The sequence below is a fragment of the Struthio camelus genome, chromosome 16, assembly GCF_040807025.1.
Source record: "Struthio camelus isolate bStrCam1 chromosome 16, bStrCam1.hap1, whole genome shotgun sequence".
In the NCBI taxonomy this organism is placed as follows: Eukaryota; Metazoa; Chordata; class Aves; order Struthioniformes; family Struthionidae; genus Struthio; species Struthio camelus.
Window position 1 is genome coordinate 17,296,419 of NC_090957.1, and position 18,596 is coordinate 17,315,014.

The 18,596-nt window shown below is 38.1% G+C and overlaps 1 protein-coding gene across 2 annotated transcripts in view; it reads left to right on the top strand.

Moving 5' to 3' along the window:
- GOSR1 (golgi SNAP receptor complex member 1) overlaps nucleotides 1-18,110 on the top strand; it is a 35,262-nt gene extending 17,152 nt beyond the window's left edge. For both annotated transcript variants that reach the window (XM_068909751.1, XM_068909752.1), the window contains exons 7-9: nucleotides 3,915-3,944; nucleotides 12,862-12,944; nucleotides 14,264-18,110. In XM_068909751.1, the coding sequence (XP_068765852.1) occupies nucleotides 3,915-3,944; nucleotides 12,862-12,944; nucleotides 14,264-14,388 (238 nt within the window). In that variant the 3' untranslated portion in view covers nucleotides 14,389-18,110. The remainder of the gene's footprint in view (nucleotides 1-3,914; nucleotides 3,945-12,861; nucleotides 12,945-14,263) is intronic.
- Nucleotides 18,111-18,596: the final 486 nt, after the last annotated feature.

Below are 18,596 nucleotides of genomic sequence, written 5' to 3' on the forward strand. Positions count from 1 at the left end.
CAAACTTGCTAAGCAGCTCCAGTGGAATTTGATGCTGCTTTGACACTGAAGTCAATCTGCCTTGAGACAAGTCTTGTAAAACCTGGAAAAATATCTCATTTGTTGTCACAGGAGAACGTGTTCTGCTTTACGTTTTTCTTGTTAAGTTTTAAAGACTTTAACGATCTTTGGTTTTTTTGAGATGATAAGGAAACTTGATGGCAAGAAAAATATCACGTGTGTGTGTGACGTAGATATTTACTTTAAAAAACAAAGAAAAACTTTCATTTTAAAAGCTTGATGTGATGGGCAGGTTGTTTCTTTTCTGTCCTATAAGCATATTTCACTTGATTTTTCTTTTGGATTAGCTAACCTGTCTGCATATTTAAGTGATAAACTGCATAATTTTTTCTGAAGTTACAGCAGTTGCACAGAGGCCTTATTATTTCATACACATGACTGCTACTGCTGGATTTGTGCCATTCGTTATAGCAGGTGATTGCCTCAGCATCTTTCACCGTTCCTTTCGTATCGTATTTTTAAATGACTTTGTCAAAGTGCCATCTGTCTCGGCAGGTAAAAATACATAGCTTACTGAAACAGATGGTGAATCAGATTAATATTGCCCAGAGTAATCGTTTGCTTGCTTAGATGTTCATGAGGTACATCTCCACCAGATATGTTACCCTTGCTTGGGAAGCAGGAGAACAAAGTTATGGTATTATATAAAGCCTCCTTTTTTATGTTTTGAATGTATAACTTGAGCAAGAGATGTGCAAGCTTCCCCTCTGCCTGCCTCACCTTAGTAAGACTTTGGGTCTCTGGGTACCATTGTGCTTTGTGTTCCTGGTCTGCCTTAAACCTGACTATTATTTCCTATAGTTACGAGCGGTAAAATGATGAAGCAAGTGCCTGTTTCTCTCTGGTGGATATCACTGTAAGTGAATGTTACAGTCTGTGTTTGCCAAGCACTTTGAAAGACCTAAATAAGAGATGCTGTGTGAATGCACGTACTGCCTTTACAAGAGCATCTACTATCTGCTTAAACTCAACTTTTGCAAGAAGTACTGAACTTAACAAAACTCTAAGGAATTCTAATGCACAGATTTTTACCATAGAAAGTTCTTGCTCACACTGCCAAGATGAAAATTTCAGTAAACAAAAGGCCTCTAAGTCGCTCAGCAGCCGAGGAGCAGGGAAACGGTGTAGCTTCATGTCATAGTCCTTTTCCACTGGGGTTTGTACACCTGCTGGAGGCTTGCAAGGAGAGCCTTTTCTGGAAAGACGGTCAGAGCAGTCATAAGATGATGATATTTGGGGTAGGAAAAATATTCTGCGAGTTGTATGCAGTAAGTATGTATAGTTCCTAGCTTCGTGGATGTTTCCTTAATGAGAATATAACAATTCGCTCTGCCCTTGTACGTTGTTCTTTCTGAACAAAATTCATATGCGTCCCATTCTTTTAAAGAGTTGGGAATGCTGCCATTTAAGTTGAGAAACATCAATCTTGTGACTTCAGATATGTGTTAAGTGTCTTGTGTTGGCATTTGCCTCCAAACACACTCACACACTCTCTCTAATGCGGTATAATATAATTGAGGCTGAACCTTTTAAACATGATACTCCTGGTATTTACTCCTCTGATTAAGTAATAAAACTGCCTAACTGCTGCTTTCTCTAGCATACAAAGCAGAGTCTCTGCTGCAAAGTGACGAGCCTAACTTTCATGCACTGAAATCCTGAGAGGACATATTAGTTCACTTAAGGTCTCTGAATTTATTCAATTTTCCTGTCTCCTCCGGTTAAGCAGAACTATTGTAGGAATGTTTTGTTCCACAAGATTTTAATAAGTGTAACTTATTTCCAGCTAGGCACCGGATATCTTTTTTTCCTTGTTACTATGTAAACAACTTTTTCAAATAGCCTATTCATATGCTTTTCAGTCTGTTGTTTTCAGGTGTTTTTGCAATTTATTCTTACTGCACACTGATGACATAATGCACCTGTTTGTTAGAGACGGTATCTGTGTATGAAAGACACTCAGTTGAATTTTGTACTTCTGAGAATCAACGATTCTGGAAATTTTTAATGCATTACTTTTCTGTTCCGCTTGGCTTGGGGACGTTATTGGATGCTGTGTTTTGCATCCACAACTATGGTATTTTATAGTTCCCTGTGCCCATAGTAACAAATACCACAGAGGGAGTAAAAACAGTTTTAATTCGGTAAACTGATTTATTTGTAACTGATCTCAGCGTTTGGAGTGTGCCTTTGTTTTGGGAGTGGAAAGAAGCGTTCCAGTTTTACTAATGTTTTCACAGTCTTTGCTGCCCCAGTTGAATCCCTCTCAACTTAAACTTGGGCAAAATATTTTTAGCGCTCTGTATGCCGTCTTCATATTTCAAGCCATGGACTGCACTGAAATAGCAACTTTTATGTTTTCACTCCTCTTCATAGACAAATAGGGGCATCCTGTCAGCATCTTCCCCCTGAGTAGTTTATATATGTGTGTGTGTGTGTGTGTATATATGTATATACACACACGCACACTGCACAACTTGCCGCTTTGTCATGCCTCCAGTTTGAGGTGTGGGGGGATCTCCAGAATATATGTGGGCAGAAGAAATGTTCCAAATTGGGCAGCGCCTTCTGAGTCGGGCAGACTTCTGCTCAGCGCTGGCGCTGCTGCTGACTTCTTTCCATGAGCTGCCAAAGCACTAGGAGCAAAGAGAGTGGAAGATGAAGATGGTCATGCTCTTTTAATGTCTTTTAATCCTTTCGTTCTAGCAGTAATAAATTCTGCCGTAATACTGGAAACGGTATCCAGTACCGCACAAGACTTCATTCTGTCAGATTGATTTGCTTGTTAAACTAGCAAACTCACATTTGTCAGCTGCTCTGCCAGAGTCTGTAGTTCTGTGCGATGAACAGAACAGTCGTAGAGATGCATCATTGTTCCCGCAACACGGGAAGCAGGGGGGGCAGTCACCTATTCTGCCTGGCAGTGTTACAGCTGAGATTTTGCTTGTTTTATCAAGATATGTTTTTCTGGGATTTCGTAATGGGCTTTAAAACATTGCTTTGATTTAAAACCTCTATATAAGAAGTTGAATACGGGGGGGGGGGGGGGGAAGGAGGAAGAAAAATTGCTCAAGTATTTTGAGGGTTTTGTTGGTCGTCTTATCTCACGTGTCTGTTTTTTAAATGAAATGTTTTCTCTGTGGTGCTGTATTTTAGCCTGTCTTTTCCCAGGATGCTGCATACAAACTTGATTAATGTGTGGCAGCAGGGGGGAAGGATGTGCATTTATCAAGATTTCTGTAACAGATGACGTGTATTCTGTGTTTTGTAACCATCACTTAATTCTCAATTGGTATTATAGACAGCCTTTGTCTTGTTAGCCACCATCAACTGGTATTTGGTAAACTAGCTCCACAGCAGTGTTTTGGGATGTTATTTAACGAAACTAAGCTTCAGCTTTTTTTTTTTACTGTCTTTTTTGGGGGGAAGAAGGGGAATGTCCAGGTTTAAAGAGCAGAGAAACTGAGGTGCTTTCTTCTCTAAGACTTCTTTCCAACCTGTCCTGGGCACCTTGTACATCTCTGGCTCAGTTAGTTTTAATTGACCATGAATAGTGGAGCCCATTCCACTGTTTCTTGCCTCTGTGGTCCTTTGTGTATTCTCTTGAGCATCTGCTCTTGCTACAGTTGGGAAATGCTGCTCTCACTGATTTTATATGCATCTTCTCTACAGACTCTCATTATGTATTCCAAATCTGTGTAGTAATGAAAAATGACAGTATCCTGAAATTAGACATTGTAAGGGCAAATTTGTTAAAGATTGTATTATGGTGAGCATTGATCTAATGGTCTAAAATATTCGGTGCTCGTTCCTTTTTTTTTTTTTTTAACTGCAGTTTTTCTTTTGGCTTTCAGCTCGGATCGGCTGATAGAAGAGACAATAAGGTAGGAATGAGTTTACAAACTTTCATTATTTTCTGTACAATTATATCAGAAACTTTGTTTATACAATAACTGTGTTGCTACAACGCATAGGCAGTATTACAAAGGAAGTGTGATTTTTTTTTTTTTCATTTTTCTTCTTTTTTGGTATTCAATATTAACATAATGGTGTTGGTTAAATATTTTACTCATCCTGGGTTTAGAAACTTTAGGTTTCTTTTCAAAGGTGAATCAGCCTCTATAAAAACAAAACGAATGATTGAGCAGGGTGGAGCTCTGTCAGGTTAGGCTATTGAGGGCTAGTTCAAGAGTCAAGCTGTTTCTTCTCATAATGGCACTCTTATATAGCATGATATTCTGCAACCCTGCAAAGTATTTAGCACCCTAGTGTGCAGCTGATACAGGTAAGGGCTTTTACCATAACGGCTTGAGCGGTAATGGCTGTTTTGTAGTTATCTTCTGTTTTTTGCATGGCTCAAATACTTGAGTGCTGCCTTCTCAAACTGACCTAGAAATTCTAATGTTGAATCACAGCATCGTAAATTACTTTTATCGTGTGTGCCCTTCCCAGCCTTCCATTGAACTCTGGGATTTTGCAAACTTAATAATTCAGAGTGCCTGACTTAATAGTTTAAAAGTTTAGATTATTGTTTTTAAAAATGCAAGCAAGATTTGATTTCACATAATGCATGTCCTGGCATAAGTGATCAAGAGGAATAATTAGAGGTGCAGCAAGGCTCTCTGTCCGTTTTAAGGGCTGGCTATCTTGATTACACAGTGGGCTTCCTATGGTTAATGTGGTGGCAAAACATGTTAAACCACACTAGTGTACAGTGACAAAAGAAGCGTTCAGTAAAATAATGCCTGAAAATATAGATACAATCTTACCATGGTTAGCCTCATGAACACATGAAAATACTTGCCAAACCTAGCACAGTTATTGTGAATGTTTGTTTTACTTTGGGTTCTAATCTTTTTCTCATTAAAAATCCTCCCCCCCCCCCCATTGCCATATTTGTAGTCCTACTTTTCTGTCTCATGAAAACACTCGACTCAACGCTTGCTGAATCTCTTCTTTGCTGCCACTCTAGTAACTGGAGTATTAAAAAGCCTGTGAGATTTATTTTTAAGTTTAATATCCAGCAAAATGGCTTGTATTTTTTCATCTGAGCTTTTCACCTACCCTATTGATTATGTGTCATCTGAGAAGTTGGGAGTATGTCTATGCTTAATAAGCAAATATGCGTGTAGATTTACCTGAATTCGGGCACATGGCCATGGCAAACGAGAGCTCACAACAGACCAGCTGCCTAAATATTCACCCAGCTTCCTAAATCAATTTTGAGCCTACTCAAAAGCTCCAAGGTGTCACAGCCACTTTGTCATCAGTAGGTGTCCTGGCTAGTTTAAAACTGCTTTGAGTTACGTTTGTGTGAGTTGCAGTGCCGTGGTTGGTTACTGATTGACTATATCAGTCTATATCAGTCTGTATAGTGACTGCTTCACGTGCAAGAGTTCCTGCAGCCTGATTCAGTTCTGAGTTCCTTGGTGCTGTTTAGTGAAAATATTCCTTTTGTTAACTGTTGAACTTTGATTTTTACGAGGCTGGATTTCTGCCCTCCTTATTGCACCATGTATTAACTGTAGTGAATGAGCTCCTTACTACAGCGGTTGCCGAAATGGTTCTGTATTGCATTCTGTAGGAAAAGGCTTGTTTGGTAAATACAAGTGTTTAGCAGGACATGCAGTTTAATTTGCATCACTTGATAGCATCTTAATTCAATTCAGTCTCTTTTGAAGCCAGGGTAAATTTTGTTTTACTCCTTTTCTTGTCATTCCCATTAATTGCAAGCATTCAGGTATATTATTAATTGATGGTAAACCCTGCTGCTCTTTAAGTGTATCTCCCAGATAGATTTTTGTCCAACTTTAATTAGTCTTATCTATTGATAACCAAATAAAAGATGGAATTGTGCAGGGGAAGCTGTTCTAATACAGATTTCTAGAGTGAAGGGAGATATAATTAGCTTGTTCTGGCTATTAATATTATTCTGTCTTCAAGGGTTACATCTGCTATAGTTCATTGCTCATATTATTTGGGTGCAATTCAGGAATTTGAGATCGCTATCTATTTATTTTATTTATTTATTTATTTATTTTTAAAAGTTGTTTTTAAACTGACATTATAAGCACCGGAATGCGTTTTTGTGTGATTGCAGAGGCTTTTGCTGACAAGCTGTGTACAGGTGACCCCTTTCCCAGTGCCTCTACAGTTAGCGCTACTTATGGAAGCCTTGCTCAGGCTTTCTGTAGAGAAGAGGAGAACTGAAGTACAGAGACTGACTCTTCCTGTGTATGGTTTCTCTGCAGGAGCCAACATACTTGCAAGAGATTTTTATGGATACATAAGCTGGAATTGTTCAGTAACTCAACTCATGAGTAGGGCTATCATTCCAGATGTTTTGTTAGTACTAAACTTGTAATTTTTAAATGAATTACATGACATGGGTTCTTGCTGTAGCATATTCCTTCCCAGAAAGGAGTGGGATGTGATACTTTGTACTGCAGTTCTCCTGGAACGGTGCTCACTTATCTTGGACATATATTTAAATATAAGCATAGATCTTTGCTTAATGTGTTTAGTTTTCTCAGGTTTTCATTGTCAAACATTATCACTTTCTCAAAATAGCAAATGATTTATTTTTTGTTTTCCCACAGCTTTGATTTTGCAATTTTTTAAAGCTTTGCATGTGACCAGCTCTCATGATTTTATTGTAATACTGTTTCTGATGCCTGATTTAGGCAATTGTGCCAAACAACCCACTGTTGCAGCTTTTGTAAATAAACAAAACATAAGAGGTAGCTGAAGGATGCTCTGCCCCTTGTTCTAGAGAAGACACCAGAAATAGCTCTCTGGACCCAGGAGCACTAATTCTGTCTCTCTCAGCCTTAGTGGCAGCGGAGGCCAAGAATCCCCTGCTTTGCCGGTGACCCTTCGTCACTGGTTTTATGTTAAGGGTTTGGGCTAGTCCACTCCAGTGGTGGGAGCGTTGTGCTGTCGAGCGCAGCTTCGGTGTTCAGGATCACAGAGCACTCGAACAGTGGAGGAGGAGGAGCTGATTATGATGACCAGCAACCTGTAGAGGGGGGCTTTGACAATGAGAAGGCAGATCAAAATGCCAGATTTAATTTAAAAAAAAAAAAAAGTAAGTCTCATTATGTGTTGGGGGGATTTCTTTAGGTAATAGTTTGTATCTAATAAAGGTTATATATCTCAACTTTGCAGAATATAATGCATAACAGGTATGAATATTAGATTTTGGGTCTTAGCTGTTCCTGAAGAGCCCTGCCAGAGAATCGTGGCAAAATCACTTGCATTTCTGGGGAGATGTTCCTTTTCTCTTCATCTTAAGTTTTCTCAAAAGACAAAATAATCTCCAAAGTAATTTGAAAGATTATATACAAACGTACATTTGTATACATATATGTGTATACACAAAAAGTAAGTGATCTAATCAGAATTACTACAAATTGAAAACTAGAGCTTGCATTTTTATGCAGAGTCATGGAGCCCATCCCTTAGTCATAAAAGTTGCCATAAATTTAAATGAAATGAGTGAACGAGTATGATTCATGGAGTACAGAATGAGGCAGAAGTTCCAGTAGTACATGAATTATCTAATCTTAAAAATCTGTCTTGTTCCTTTAGAGCGTTATTTTAATTCTTCATCGATGTAGATTTGACTGAGCCATCTCAAAGGATGAAGCAAGGAGCCAACTTTTTGGTGTGTTTTACTTGATAATATATTGTATATATAAGGCTGCTATGGGGTAAGAATACCCAACAGCTTAAATATTTATCTAGGTAAAGTAGCATTAAATGTGTAGCTCCAAATGTTAGACTAATTTGACTTCAGTGATGACTGGAAATTGTTATTTCTCTATACTTTTTCAGGCTAGTGAGAAATGCAAGCTCTGTACAGATATCAGTTTTATTTTCAAAGACGAATTTGGCTGCTCACATACCCACAGCACTATCAAACATTTAAGGATAAACTTGAAACTCTAGAGAAATTTTGTGGAAACATGCTTTCCAGCACGCAAATCTGGAATGCTCCTGCTAATCTGTGGAAGAGATGGATGACTCTTAGTGGTTGTGACCCGAGACCTACCCGGACGAGATTGCTCCAGTCATGCAGCAATCATTAGCGCTGTGCTGGAGCAGTGCTTTAGTATTAAATACAGAGGGCAGAATACCATCTGCTTTTAGGAACTTGGTTTACACCCAACTGTAGTAGTTGAATCCAATGCTGTGCTGAGAATAGTTCATGCTATTTTCTAATGAAATGTTAAATTGGGGTCATCTTGGAAACACCTAGCGCTGAGGCAAATGGTCAGAATTATACATAAGCTGGTTTTTGATCACAGGATAGAGAGCAAAATATGCAGAGTTGGAATTTGGAATTTCTTACACTTTCTGAACGCAGTTGGAATTACTAATAGTTTATAAACATTTTTGTGCATGTGGATAAACTGGAAGTTCTGCCTGCCCCGTAGTTTGCAATGTAGAGCTAGTGGAGGAAAAGTTGTCTGTGTACACACTTAAATATAAATTAAATCAGCAGGAGAACCTAATACTGAAAGCTCAAATTACTGTATAATCAAAATTTAAGTATTTCTTTATCTTCCTTTTTCCTAAATTTTTCATTACTAAATGGAGGTTAACATTGGAAGTGCTGTTATGAACACTGTGGCATGGAGATACGGTTTAAGTGATTGTGTGTGTATGGTTTTTGTTTTTTTTTTTTTTTAACTCTTAATTATCATGAGCATGAAGTAGCAGAAATGAGTCATCATTGGTAATCACCAGGCAAAACCAAACAAGGAACTAAGCTTTTCCTTTGGAATGAGGAGTTTGGGAGAATAGATGAATATCCATTATCGGTTAATTTTCAAGAGCGCCTTGCCAAGGGATCATTATCGTGTTGGAGAAGAGGAGAACACTCTTAACGGAGGGGTTTCTGTGTTACACTGCTGGAATGTTTTAGTGATGTGGGATCCTCCACAGGTGGAATAGAGAGTCTGGTGACTAAAAAGCGTTTAATTCTTCTGTCATAAATGTGGAGTAGAATTTTTGAAATGTAAATAAACGGTATTCTTGATCTAGGGAGATTACTGTGTCAGAATAACTAAATGGGGCCAATAATGTGAAAGAGAAGAATATGATTGATTAAAGAAATGCATTAGTCAGTGAGGAAATGGTAGCAGTAAGTTAATGAGCATGTGTTAGGAGATGGGAATGAAACTAAAACTGTATAAGGAAGGATATGAGGAAGCCATAATACCGAAGTCTTTATAAGGCCAATTTAGGGAACTAGTTCCCAAGAGCTGTGTGTTTTAACTTTGGTAGTCCTTGAATTTAACAGTCTCAGATTTACAAAGATGAAGGCTTAGCTAAACCCACTCATGTTATGCATAACTAAATTATACATAAAGAAAAGTAATTTCTACTTAAATTTTGACTCCTGATGATATCTTGAAGCTAGTTAAATTCTTTTTTATGAGTGCTATAATGATAATTCATTACCAGACCATATGCTAGTAAAACTTAAAAATGGCAGTCACCGCAATTTTTTTCCCTAAGAGCACTTCAATAAAACCTCTCCCATTAAGATAAAATTTAAAAAATATGGAGTAAAATAAATGAAGAAGGTTCTAATCTTGTAATCTGTAAACCTAAAAATTTAAATCGTGCCTTTTTATATGGGGTGGGCAGTTTACTCATCAGATGTTAAAGCAGGAACTCGGTACTCCATGATAATCTCTAATAATTATTTCCCAAAGGTGTTTTGGAGGTGTCTCAGCAACACTTTATGTCCTGGCAATCATCTTGTGTTTTCACTTTAATGGATTCCTTAATGAGTCATTGGATGCATCTTATGAAAACATGGGACTTAATTCAGGGGTGATTTGAGAGATGCTTTATTCAGATTTCACCTGGACATATATCAAATCGGGGTGGAGGTGTAAATAAGAAGCTGTAATTATTGAGCAGGCTGTAATTATTGAGCTGTGGAATCTTACATGGTTTTCCAACTCAGTACCTAGTAATTCAGAATTCCCCCAGTGCTTTTCTCAGTAGCAAACCTAATGTTTTTGTGGGGTTATTGCTTTTTGTTTTAGAAAACTAAAGAATAAAATCTGTGTGCTGAGCTGCAAATGTATATAATCTGTCCAATGCTGTGTCTTCTCACCTATGATACTATTTGATGCACTTAGCGTTCTAATTTTGCAGCCCCTTTTTCAGCCTTAGGTTGCAACTGCTTTTCCATATCTGTATACAGCTGGTTTTTCCCTGCTGAGAACTTTGGTTAACGCCTCCGTTACAGGCTTTTCTTCATATTCTCGTGTAGAGCGGGGCTCGGCAATGATGCTACTCTTTATTTCTTAATCTAATTTTTACTTTCTTTTCTTGTAATTTTAGTCCTGAAAAGGATTTCCCCTGTAAAGAGATGGTGCCAGATGAGTTGTGGATTTGGTTTTCGTTGTTTTTAGAGGAGTTTGCTTGGCCCATATAGGAAGGGTGAAGATACACTGTTACAGGAGCTGCTTGAGATGGAGTAGGCAGATACAATGGGAAGGACCAAAAAGGAGCTTGCTGCTCCCGAAATGTTCTAGGGATCATTGATCCAGTCTCTTTTCTTCAGTTAGATGCCTGTGAGTTGTGATCTTGACCTTTTGCTACGGTCTGGAAGGGCACTTCTTAGGCTTGGCTTATCTGTTTTATTTTGCCAGCTATTTTCACACTGCTGGCTGTAGTGTTCCAGCAGAGATGCCAGTGATGCATCAGATGATCCAGAGCTGCTTAATTCAAATGTTGTTTTGCTCAGAGAGAGACTTGAAAGAAAATGTATCAAATGGTCTTTGTTATAGAAATGTTAGGAAAGATGATTCTATGCTTAATAAGTGTACAAATATAATTTGTGTGTGTGTGTGACTTCTCCGGTAAGTTTTACCTGGAAACTCTGATGTGGATAAATATATTTTATATATATGTATACATATGTATATCTATTAGCGGTGTAGTCTATTCATCTTCCCATCCTGAAAGGCCAGATCAACCTTAGTCCTGTAGTACTGGTACCTGCAAGAGTGGGGTGTCTGTTATGGGAAGACAAGCCCAAAGCCTTGATACCCAAATAAATTCAGTACGGAACAGTGCTTGAAAACCAAGCATATTGAGCAGGTATCTTGAGAGAGTTCAGCTGTTAAAGGTAACGTCTAGTTTCTAATGCAGAACCTGGCAGAGATGTTGGGCTTGCATAGTGTGTTTCAGTGCTTTATGTCTGCCTCTTTTCAAAAATAATACTCTCACTATTAGCTGTGATTTTGTGTCAAGTTTGTATACAGACCCTGAGGGTGAGCAAGGGTAAAATACTCTTGAAAACATGGATATCTATATTGGGTAAAAGATATTTTTCCTGTCTCTTTGGTTTCCTCAGAAACTGCAGGCTGTGGTGGTCTTGTGCTCATGGTTCCCTGTGTTGTGTTGTTACTCTTCCACTTCACCTTGTATTCTTCCAGAGCAGTTTCCCTCCATGTTTAAGGCTTAAGATATCCAAGAACTTGTTTTAATCTTTTTTGTTCATGTAGGTATAGTCAATAGCAATATAGGTGTCATTTTCTGAGCTGTTATCCAGCCATATTGTATTTAGGTCCTACTTTGTTTTTTCTTGCAATTCATGCCAGCCAAGGAGAACAGTTATTTGTGAAACTTCCTTCTGAAGCACCGTGTCTGCAGAGCCAAAACTTTTACATATTCTTTTTCTAGGTGTAAATCAGTCTGTGCACTTTGTTTTGACAAAACTATTACATTCAAAGTAGCTAAATAAAATATTAGCTGGGACTATAAGTAGTAGCCTGCCCTTTCAATTTCCATTTTATATGTTTTTTTATGGGCTGAAGAGAAATGTAAGGTAGGAAAAAAAATTGATTTACTTAAAACTTTTGTCAACTCAGTAATTCTTTAAAATCCTCATTTAAATAGCATATTATTAAGAGCACAGTTGTGTTTTTTTTCCCCAATGTCCAGAACGTATTAAATTTGAAATGGGAAATTTTATTTTATATTCACCTGTATTGCATTCTTATGTTTGGATAAAGTGCATACAGCTAGACCATGTATTATTAAAGAAGCAGTGTATAAAAAAAATTATATAGCCATGGATGACATTCTTAATTATGACCAAAGTTCAAAAATTTATTTTTTCTGTCCTGTGATGGAGGTACCATTTGACATGACCATTTGACATTATAGAACAGCTCCTTCAACCCCAGCCTATGGAAAGCAGTCCAATTGGGCTTGCTGGGAGGCAATGTTAATGGAGGAGAATCCAAAATTTATTTGGAATCAGAGGACAGTGCTGATCCTGAATCAAGTAGATCGCAACAGTTTACTGAGTTGACAGGTATTTAAAGACCTCGTGATTGTATGTCGCCGCTTGGTTGTTCGCGAACCTTGTGTGTAAGGCTCCATGAGCTAAGTCATGTGCTTGCGAAAGGGTCTTCTGTGATGAAATAAATTTCTGAGTTTAGAACTTATCCCTAAACAGAGCCCTTAGGTTTGTTTGTAATGTAGTATTGTGTTTTGATGGAACTGGGGGGTGGAGGATATGCCAGAAACCTGCCTGCTTCAAGAAATTGCTTTTTTTTTTTTTTTTTTTTCCTCCAGTTGTTAATGGTTATATAGAAAGAGAAATCATTTAAGAGTAATGGATTAATGGAAGAATGTAGTTTCATTCATATTGCTTCACCTCATTCATTGTTTTCTAAAGCAGCATTGCCTGCTTGCTTTCCCATTGTTTTAGCTCTAGATTATTCTTAGCACCAGCAACTTGATCCGCTCTTTTTTCTTCTCCAGCATTGCCATGGCAACTAAAGAAAATATGACTTCGCAGAGAGGGATGTTGAAGTCAATACAAAGCAAAATGAATACCTTGGCTAGTATCCTTTCCTAAAGATTGTGCTGCCAGTGCGTAAGAAGAGCTACAGTAAGGTTTTCCAGTCTGTCATTTGGCGATCACAATGCTTTGCAGTGCTGCTTTCTGTATCATCGACAATGGCCTTGTCGCCAGTGACTAACAGCATGTTTTTTCCCCAGTCTCACTTTGTTAATGTGACTGAAGCATCTTAGTGACAAACATGGTGAACAATTTCTTTTTACTCAACTTTGAATGCTACATATGTCAATGTTTATTTTTCATGCAGAGATCTGCAACAGCATTTAAAGGTATTCCCAGCTACATGTTTTCTTAAAGGTATAATTGCATTTGACTTTCTACTTGCTTTTTACTTTCAAGGCTGTCCAGAGCTGAAGCTTAGCATAGATTGCTTCTTGCTATTGTTCTACAGCTAAGTGTTCTCGACCTGAAGATCCTCTTGTCTGTCACAGTCTTCTAGATTTTTAAGATTTTGGTTTGTTAGTCTCTCTCTCTCATATTTTGTGCTTCTAGCTAAAGAATGTGCTGGATTGTCAAGTCATGCATGTTTGTCATTTCCCCACTTGCTTCTTCCTTTCTACCATAAGGGTCCAAAGAACACCATTAGTATCATTTGATTAGACAGACTGCATCCTGAAGAGATGTAGTTGGATGAGCCGTAAATTTCATTACAGTTCTTAGCAACTGGCAAGAACAAAAGAAATTCAATAAGCTTTGGCTTTAAAAGATTCTTGGGTCAAAAGATAATGAAGCTCTGGAGCTTATTATCTTGTTGTCCATTGTATTTTTGTACATTAAAAGATAGTTTGACATTTTTATGATTTTACAATAGCAGCAATTTTTCCTTGTGTGATATGTGGGGAACAGTGCAGATTCATGAAAAGCACGTTTTCTCTGTAAAATGCTTTCAGTTGTCCTCCTAACCATTAACAAGAGTTCCATTAAATAAATGCCACAGATGTTTTATATAGCTGTCCAATTTTTTCATTCTCATTTAAACACAATTATAAAAACAATTAAGCTCCACGTATTGGGTATCGAAGTGTATCCGGCACTGGTAATTTTGGTGAGTAAATACTGGATTCTGTGTGAATGTGAATTCTGTGCTGTTCTGTTATCCCTTTTCTCTTGCTATCTTTTATCAGTGAAGCAAAGTTGTAATCCTGCTAACTCTCTGTTAGGCTTTTCTATTGCATCTGTTTTCCCCAACTTGGGAGTAGTTTTGCTTTTCTTGCAGTATTGCTGACTTCCACATGCTGAATCTGGGGACTCATTAATGAAGACCCTGTCTGCAGGTATGACCTTAACTCAGATTCCTTCAAGATCGATTTCCTGCAGTGAACAGTCTGATTCAAAGGATCAACCTCCGGAAAAGACGAGATTCTCTCATCTTGGGTGGTATTATTGGCATCTGTACCATCTTATTGCTGCTGTATGCTTTTCATTGATGGATGTTCCCCATGGACTCTGCTAACCTCATCACCACCATCCCTCCCCCCCAGTCAAGGAAAAGTGAATGGGGGAAGAGACAGACTTTAAACAGCCTGCTCTTTATGGCTGGGAGTATCAGCATGATGTCTAGAGTTTACGGTGGTAGACTGCGACACTGGTTTTGGGTTGAAGCTGCAGTGTTTCTCCTTCCCTGACATACATCTTCCTTTGGTTAAATTTTGCATAAGTGATTTTTGTGTTTAATTCCCTTTCACACTGTAAGGTAAGTGAATATGTGACACTTTTCAGTACCAATGGAACAGCTTCCATGCTCGGTGATGGTGGGGAGGTCTTTTGTTAGCTGAGAAGTGGGAAGCCTGTTCTCCCTGAAGGCCAAGCACAGCACTGAACACTTGCCCTATGAGAAGGATATTGCAGCTTTAAGCCATCAGGTTGGTTTACTACTAATTACATGTTCTGTGATTCTTTTAAACTCATGGCTGAGATACTAGTCACTTCTACATAACTTGTGCTGTGAAAACTGCTTCACGCAAGTTTCTCAAAGAAAGGAGGATTGTTCAATTCACTTTTTGCACAGAGTATGAATAAAGTACCCTCTGAGGAACATTTATAAGGTTTCTTGTGGCTTTAAAGGGACTAACAAGTCCTCATTTGTAAAATAAAGGGAGCACAGCGTTCTAGAAGCTGTTTACCATAGTGTGCAGTCATCTGAAAAGTGACCAAACGTGAGTTCACCTAAAAGTAATCTTTTGGGTGTAAATACTCTGATTTTGGCTGACATCATAAAAGTCTTTATAAAGACATGATAAGCAGTGCGAAAAGTCTATATTGTAATTTAGATAAAGTTATTCTAATAGCATTAATATTTTTACACTGTAAGTAGGATATAATCTAAGCTGTCAATTGGAAATGGATCATATGATGGTTATACCTGATAGCAGATGTATCTGTGTGCAAAATTTGTGGCTGTAACCCCTCATAGTAAAGAGTCAAATGTATGAATGGCTAAATAGTCAAGCAAGTTTTTTTTACATTTATCTTGGGGAGGGGGATGACAACTTTTTTTCTTGTCCAGACATACAAGATGAATCCTGCTGCGTTTATGTCTCTAAACAAAGCTTAACTTCAGGAATGGCTTTGATATTACAGATTCACAAATTACAGATTTTTCTGCTCTTTCAACTGCTCTTTTCCATCTGTCACATTATAACATAGTAAATTCAAACTGAGGGACTGAAATATCTTTCTAAGAACTTGATTAACTCTTTTTTTTTTTTTTTTTCTCCACAATCAGTTTACAGTGCTCCTAGCAGATTCCATGTATGCCATTACCCCCAAATGTTGGACACTCTCCAGGTTCTGGAGATAGTCCCTGTTCTGCAGCACTGTCCAGCAGGATGGTCACAATTTTATTACTGCTTTTTATAGTGTCTGTGCAGTACCCTGTTGAAAGGAGTAGCAACTTGTGCCTGTGTAGTGTGCAGAACTACTGTCACACATAAAACACTCGCATGGACTTGAAGGTTTGTTTGCAGAATAGTAACTTTGTGCTAAAAAGACTACAAAGACATGTAACTGGTCATCTTGTCTTTGGTGTTGGAAAGCATTTGAAATTAATACATGTGAAATTATGGGGCTTGTATTTTAAATAAAGGGTAGTCATCTGGTTCATTTGGAAATGTTCCTGGTTTGAAATAAAGTGTTCATTAAAGAGGTTCATGAAAAACATTGATGGATAAAGGAAGTTTATCAGCTAATCTGTATATTAGGAGATCAAACCTCTTCTCCCCTGATTTCTTTTTCTTTTTTTTTTTTTCCCCCCCAAAGGGCCCTGATTGGCAGCTGTGCTTCTGTTTAGGATTTGTAGGATTTGATTGCTATATAGTTGGCAATATAAGATCTGCAGTATCATAAATAAATTCATTTATTTAATCTTATAACCAGTCTTTTTACTGGGTTTAATGGATGATTTGGTGCATATATTTAATCTTATTGTGCAAAAAAGCTGCTATGGAAAATATGTAGATTATAATGAATATGTAAACATACTTGATTTTTCATGTTATGGAGGAACTGATATATTTTAGTATGAAAGACCAGAAATATGCTGAATTATCTCTGATAAAGCTTTATTGGAAATGGTTTCAGTGTTGGCAACCCCTCTGTGGTTTATTTGTGTTGGTATTGAAACAGAGCTTTGTGTTGGAAAATACATTTAATTAACCTTGTAATCTCCCCTCCATCGTCTTGTTGCAGTCTTCTAACAATGTTTGCTGTTCTCCGTTGCTCTCTGAAGTGCTGCGCTTGCGTAGAACCAAGGGAAAGACTTGCTAGTTCTCCAGAATGTCTCGAGTAATGTGGATCTATAGTTAAGGCAACGGACTGGAAAATGAAAACAATGGATTTTAGTATTTAATCCCAAATCCCAAAATACCATTTTCCTCTTTGCAGCTTGTTTGTGTGTCTCCTGTTGCTAAATATATTCTCTTAGGTTTCTTTGTTCTATGTGGTTCCTCTCGCTCTAAGGAAAAAATGCATTTACTGAATCCCCCTTTCTGCAACTGCTGGCAGTGCTGCAAGTTTATTCTTCATCCAAAAAGAATTGTAGTAAGAAAATTGTCTGTAAGCCATAGAAATGAAGTGAGTAAATCCAGAATGTTTCTACAAATCTCCTCTCTTCTGGAAATGTCCTGTTACAAGAACAGGGCCTATCGTTTTCTCCCTGCTTCCATCCCCTTTTTTTAATTTCTACTTTATTCTTACCAGTACACAAGCATCTACTTTAAAGGTGTCCAACAAGCTGCTAGCTAAGCGTTTGAACGTGAGGGATCCTGGTGATAACTTTTGGTCCCATGCTTCAAATGAACACTTCAATATTTTTACCTTGCTTTTTAGACTATTTTTTTTTTGTTTGTCTAACCTTCAAGATCTGGTTGCTGGAGCAGAGGGATAGGGTTCTGCCAACACTTGGTGCTGCGTGTGCAGTCAGTAGTGAGCATTGCTGTGGCCATATCCCAGACTGCAGCCGTGACTTATCCCTAGCCTTTCACTGGCGTGTGTGAGCAATGACGGAGTAAAGGCTTTGCCATCTTGTATGTCTCTGGGACCAACCGCTGTGGTGCTTCGGGTAGTTTGGGAGGTTGTCCTTCCTGGGAAAGCACAACGTTTCTCTTAATCAGTATTGAGTTCAGAAGCTGTTGGATATCAACAGCTGCGGTGTAAATTCCTATTGGCTTCGTTACACTGAATGATCGACTAGTATTTTTCTTTTCTAATTCTAAAGTCCTTACTTTTGGAAGGTCTTAAGATTGCTGTGAGAAGAAAGAGTCGGTTCCTCACTGAATGTTGAAAATGAAAGAGCTGAAGTCGATTTTTAGGTGATGTGGAAGTTTCAGATAAATTTGTTGACAGCTTGTCCTCCAGGGCTGTGTTCTCTGAGGAGCTGTGTTCCCGAAGCTCCCCCCCAAAACTGCTATGTGGAGTGAAGGCTGGTCCACCACTTCTGACTGTGTAACTAGTTTAGTCAAGATTATTTTAATTTTCTAAGACTAGCAGCTTGCTTCCCAAAATCTCTTGTTGCATATCCTTTTCTTTTTTCTTTTCTTTTGCCTTGTGTTCAGAATAGGAAAGAGAGAATAACTGTATGACTTTCAAAGGAGGAAATAATTCCGAAACTCCTTACAGCCATGCTGGCTTGTGCAGTACGGGAGACGACAAAGACAGACATACTGAGACAAAGCTGAGCTGCATTCTAGGTGACATCTGCAAATCCTCTTGTTGCCCTGTATTTCTCCTGTTGACTGGATGTTTGAAACCAGCGTGATGCTTTCAACTCTGAATACATAAGCAGTTGTTGCTCTGTCTACTACTGAGTGAGGAAAGCGGTTTGAATCAACGCTCTGTCATGACAAAAATACTTTCTCACAAAATATCCCCGTCCACCCATTGTAAATTAGTTTCTGATTGCACTTTCTGATTTTTTTGCTTTTCATATAGCTTCTTGAAACTTATTTTATTGTATCTGTAATTTTTTTGTTCTCACCTATTGTGCATTCTCTGTATGTATTAAAAAAAGGCTTTGATATGTAATTTAATAATAAATTAGAATTCTAAGCAAGGTGCTTGTTTTTTTTCCCCATGACAATCTTTGCCTACTTACACTTCAGTGAAGGTGCAGAGGAGGTTCAGTAGCTCATCTCTCCAG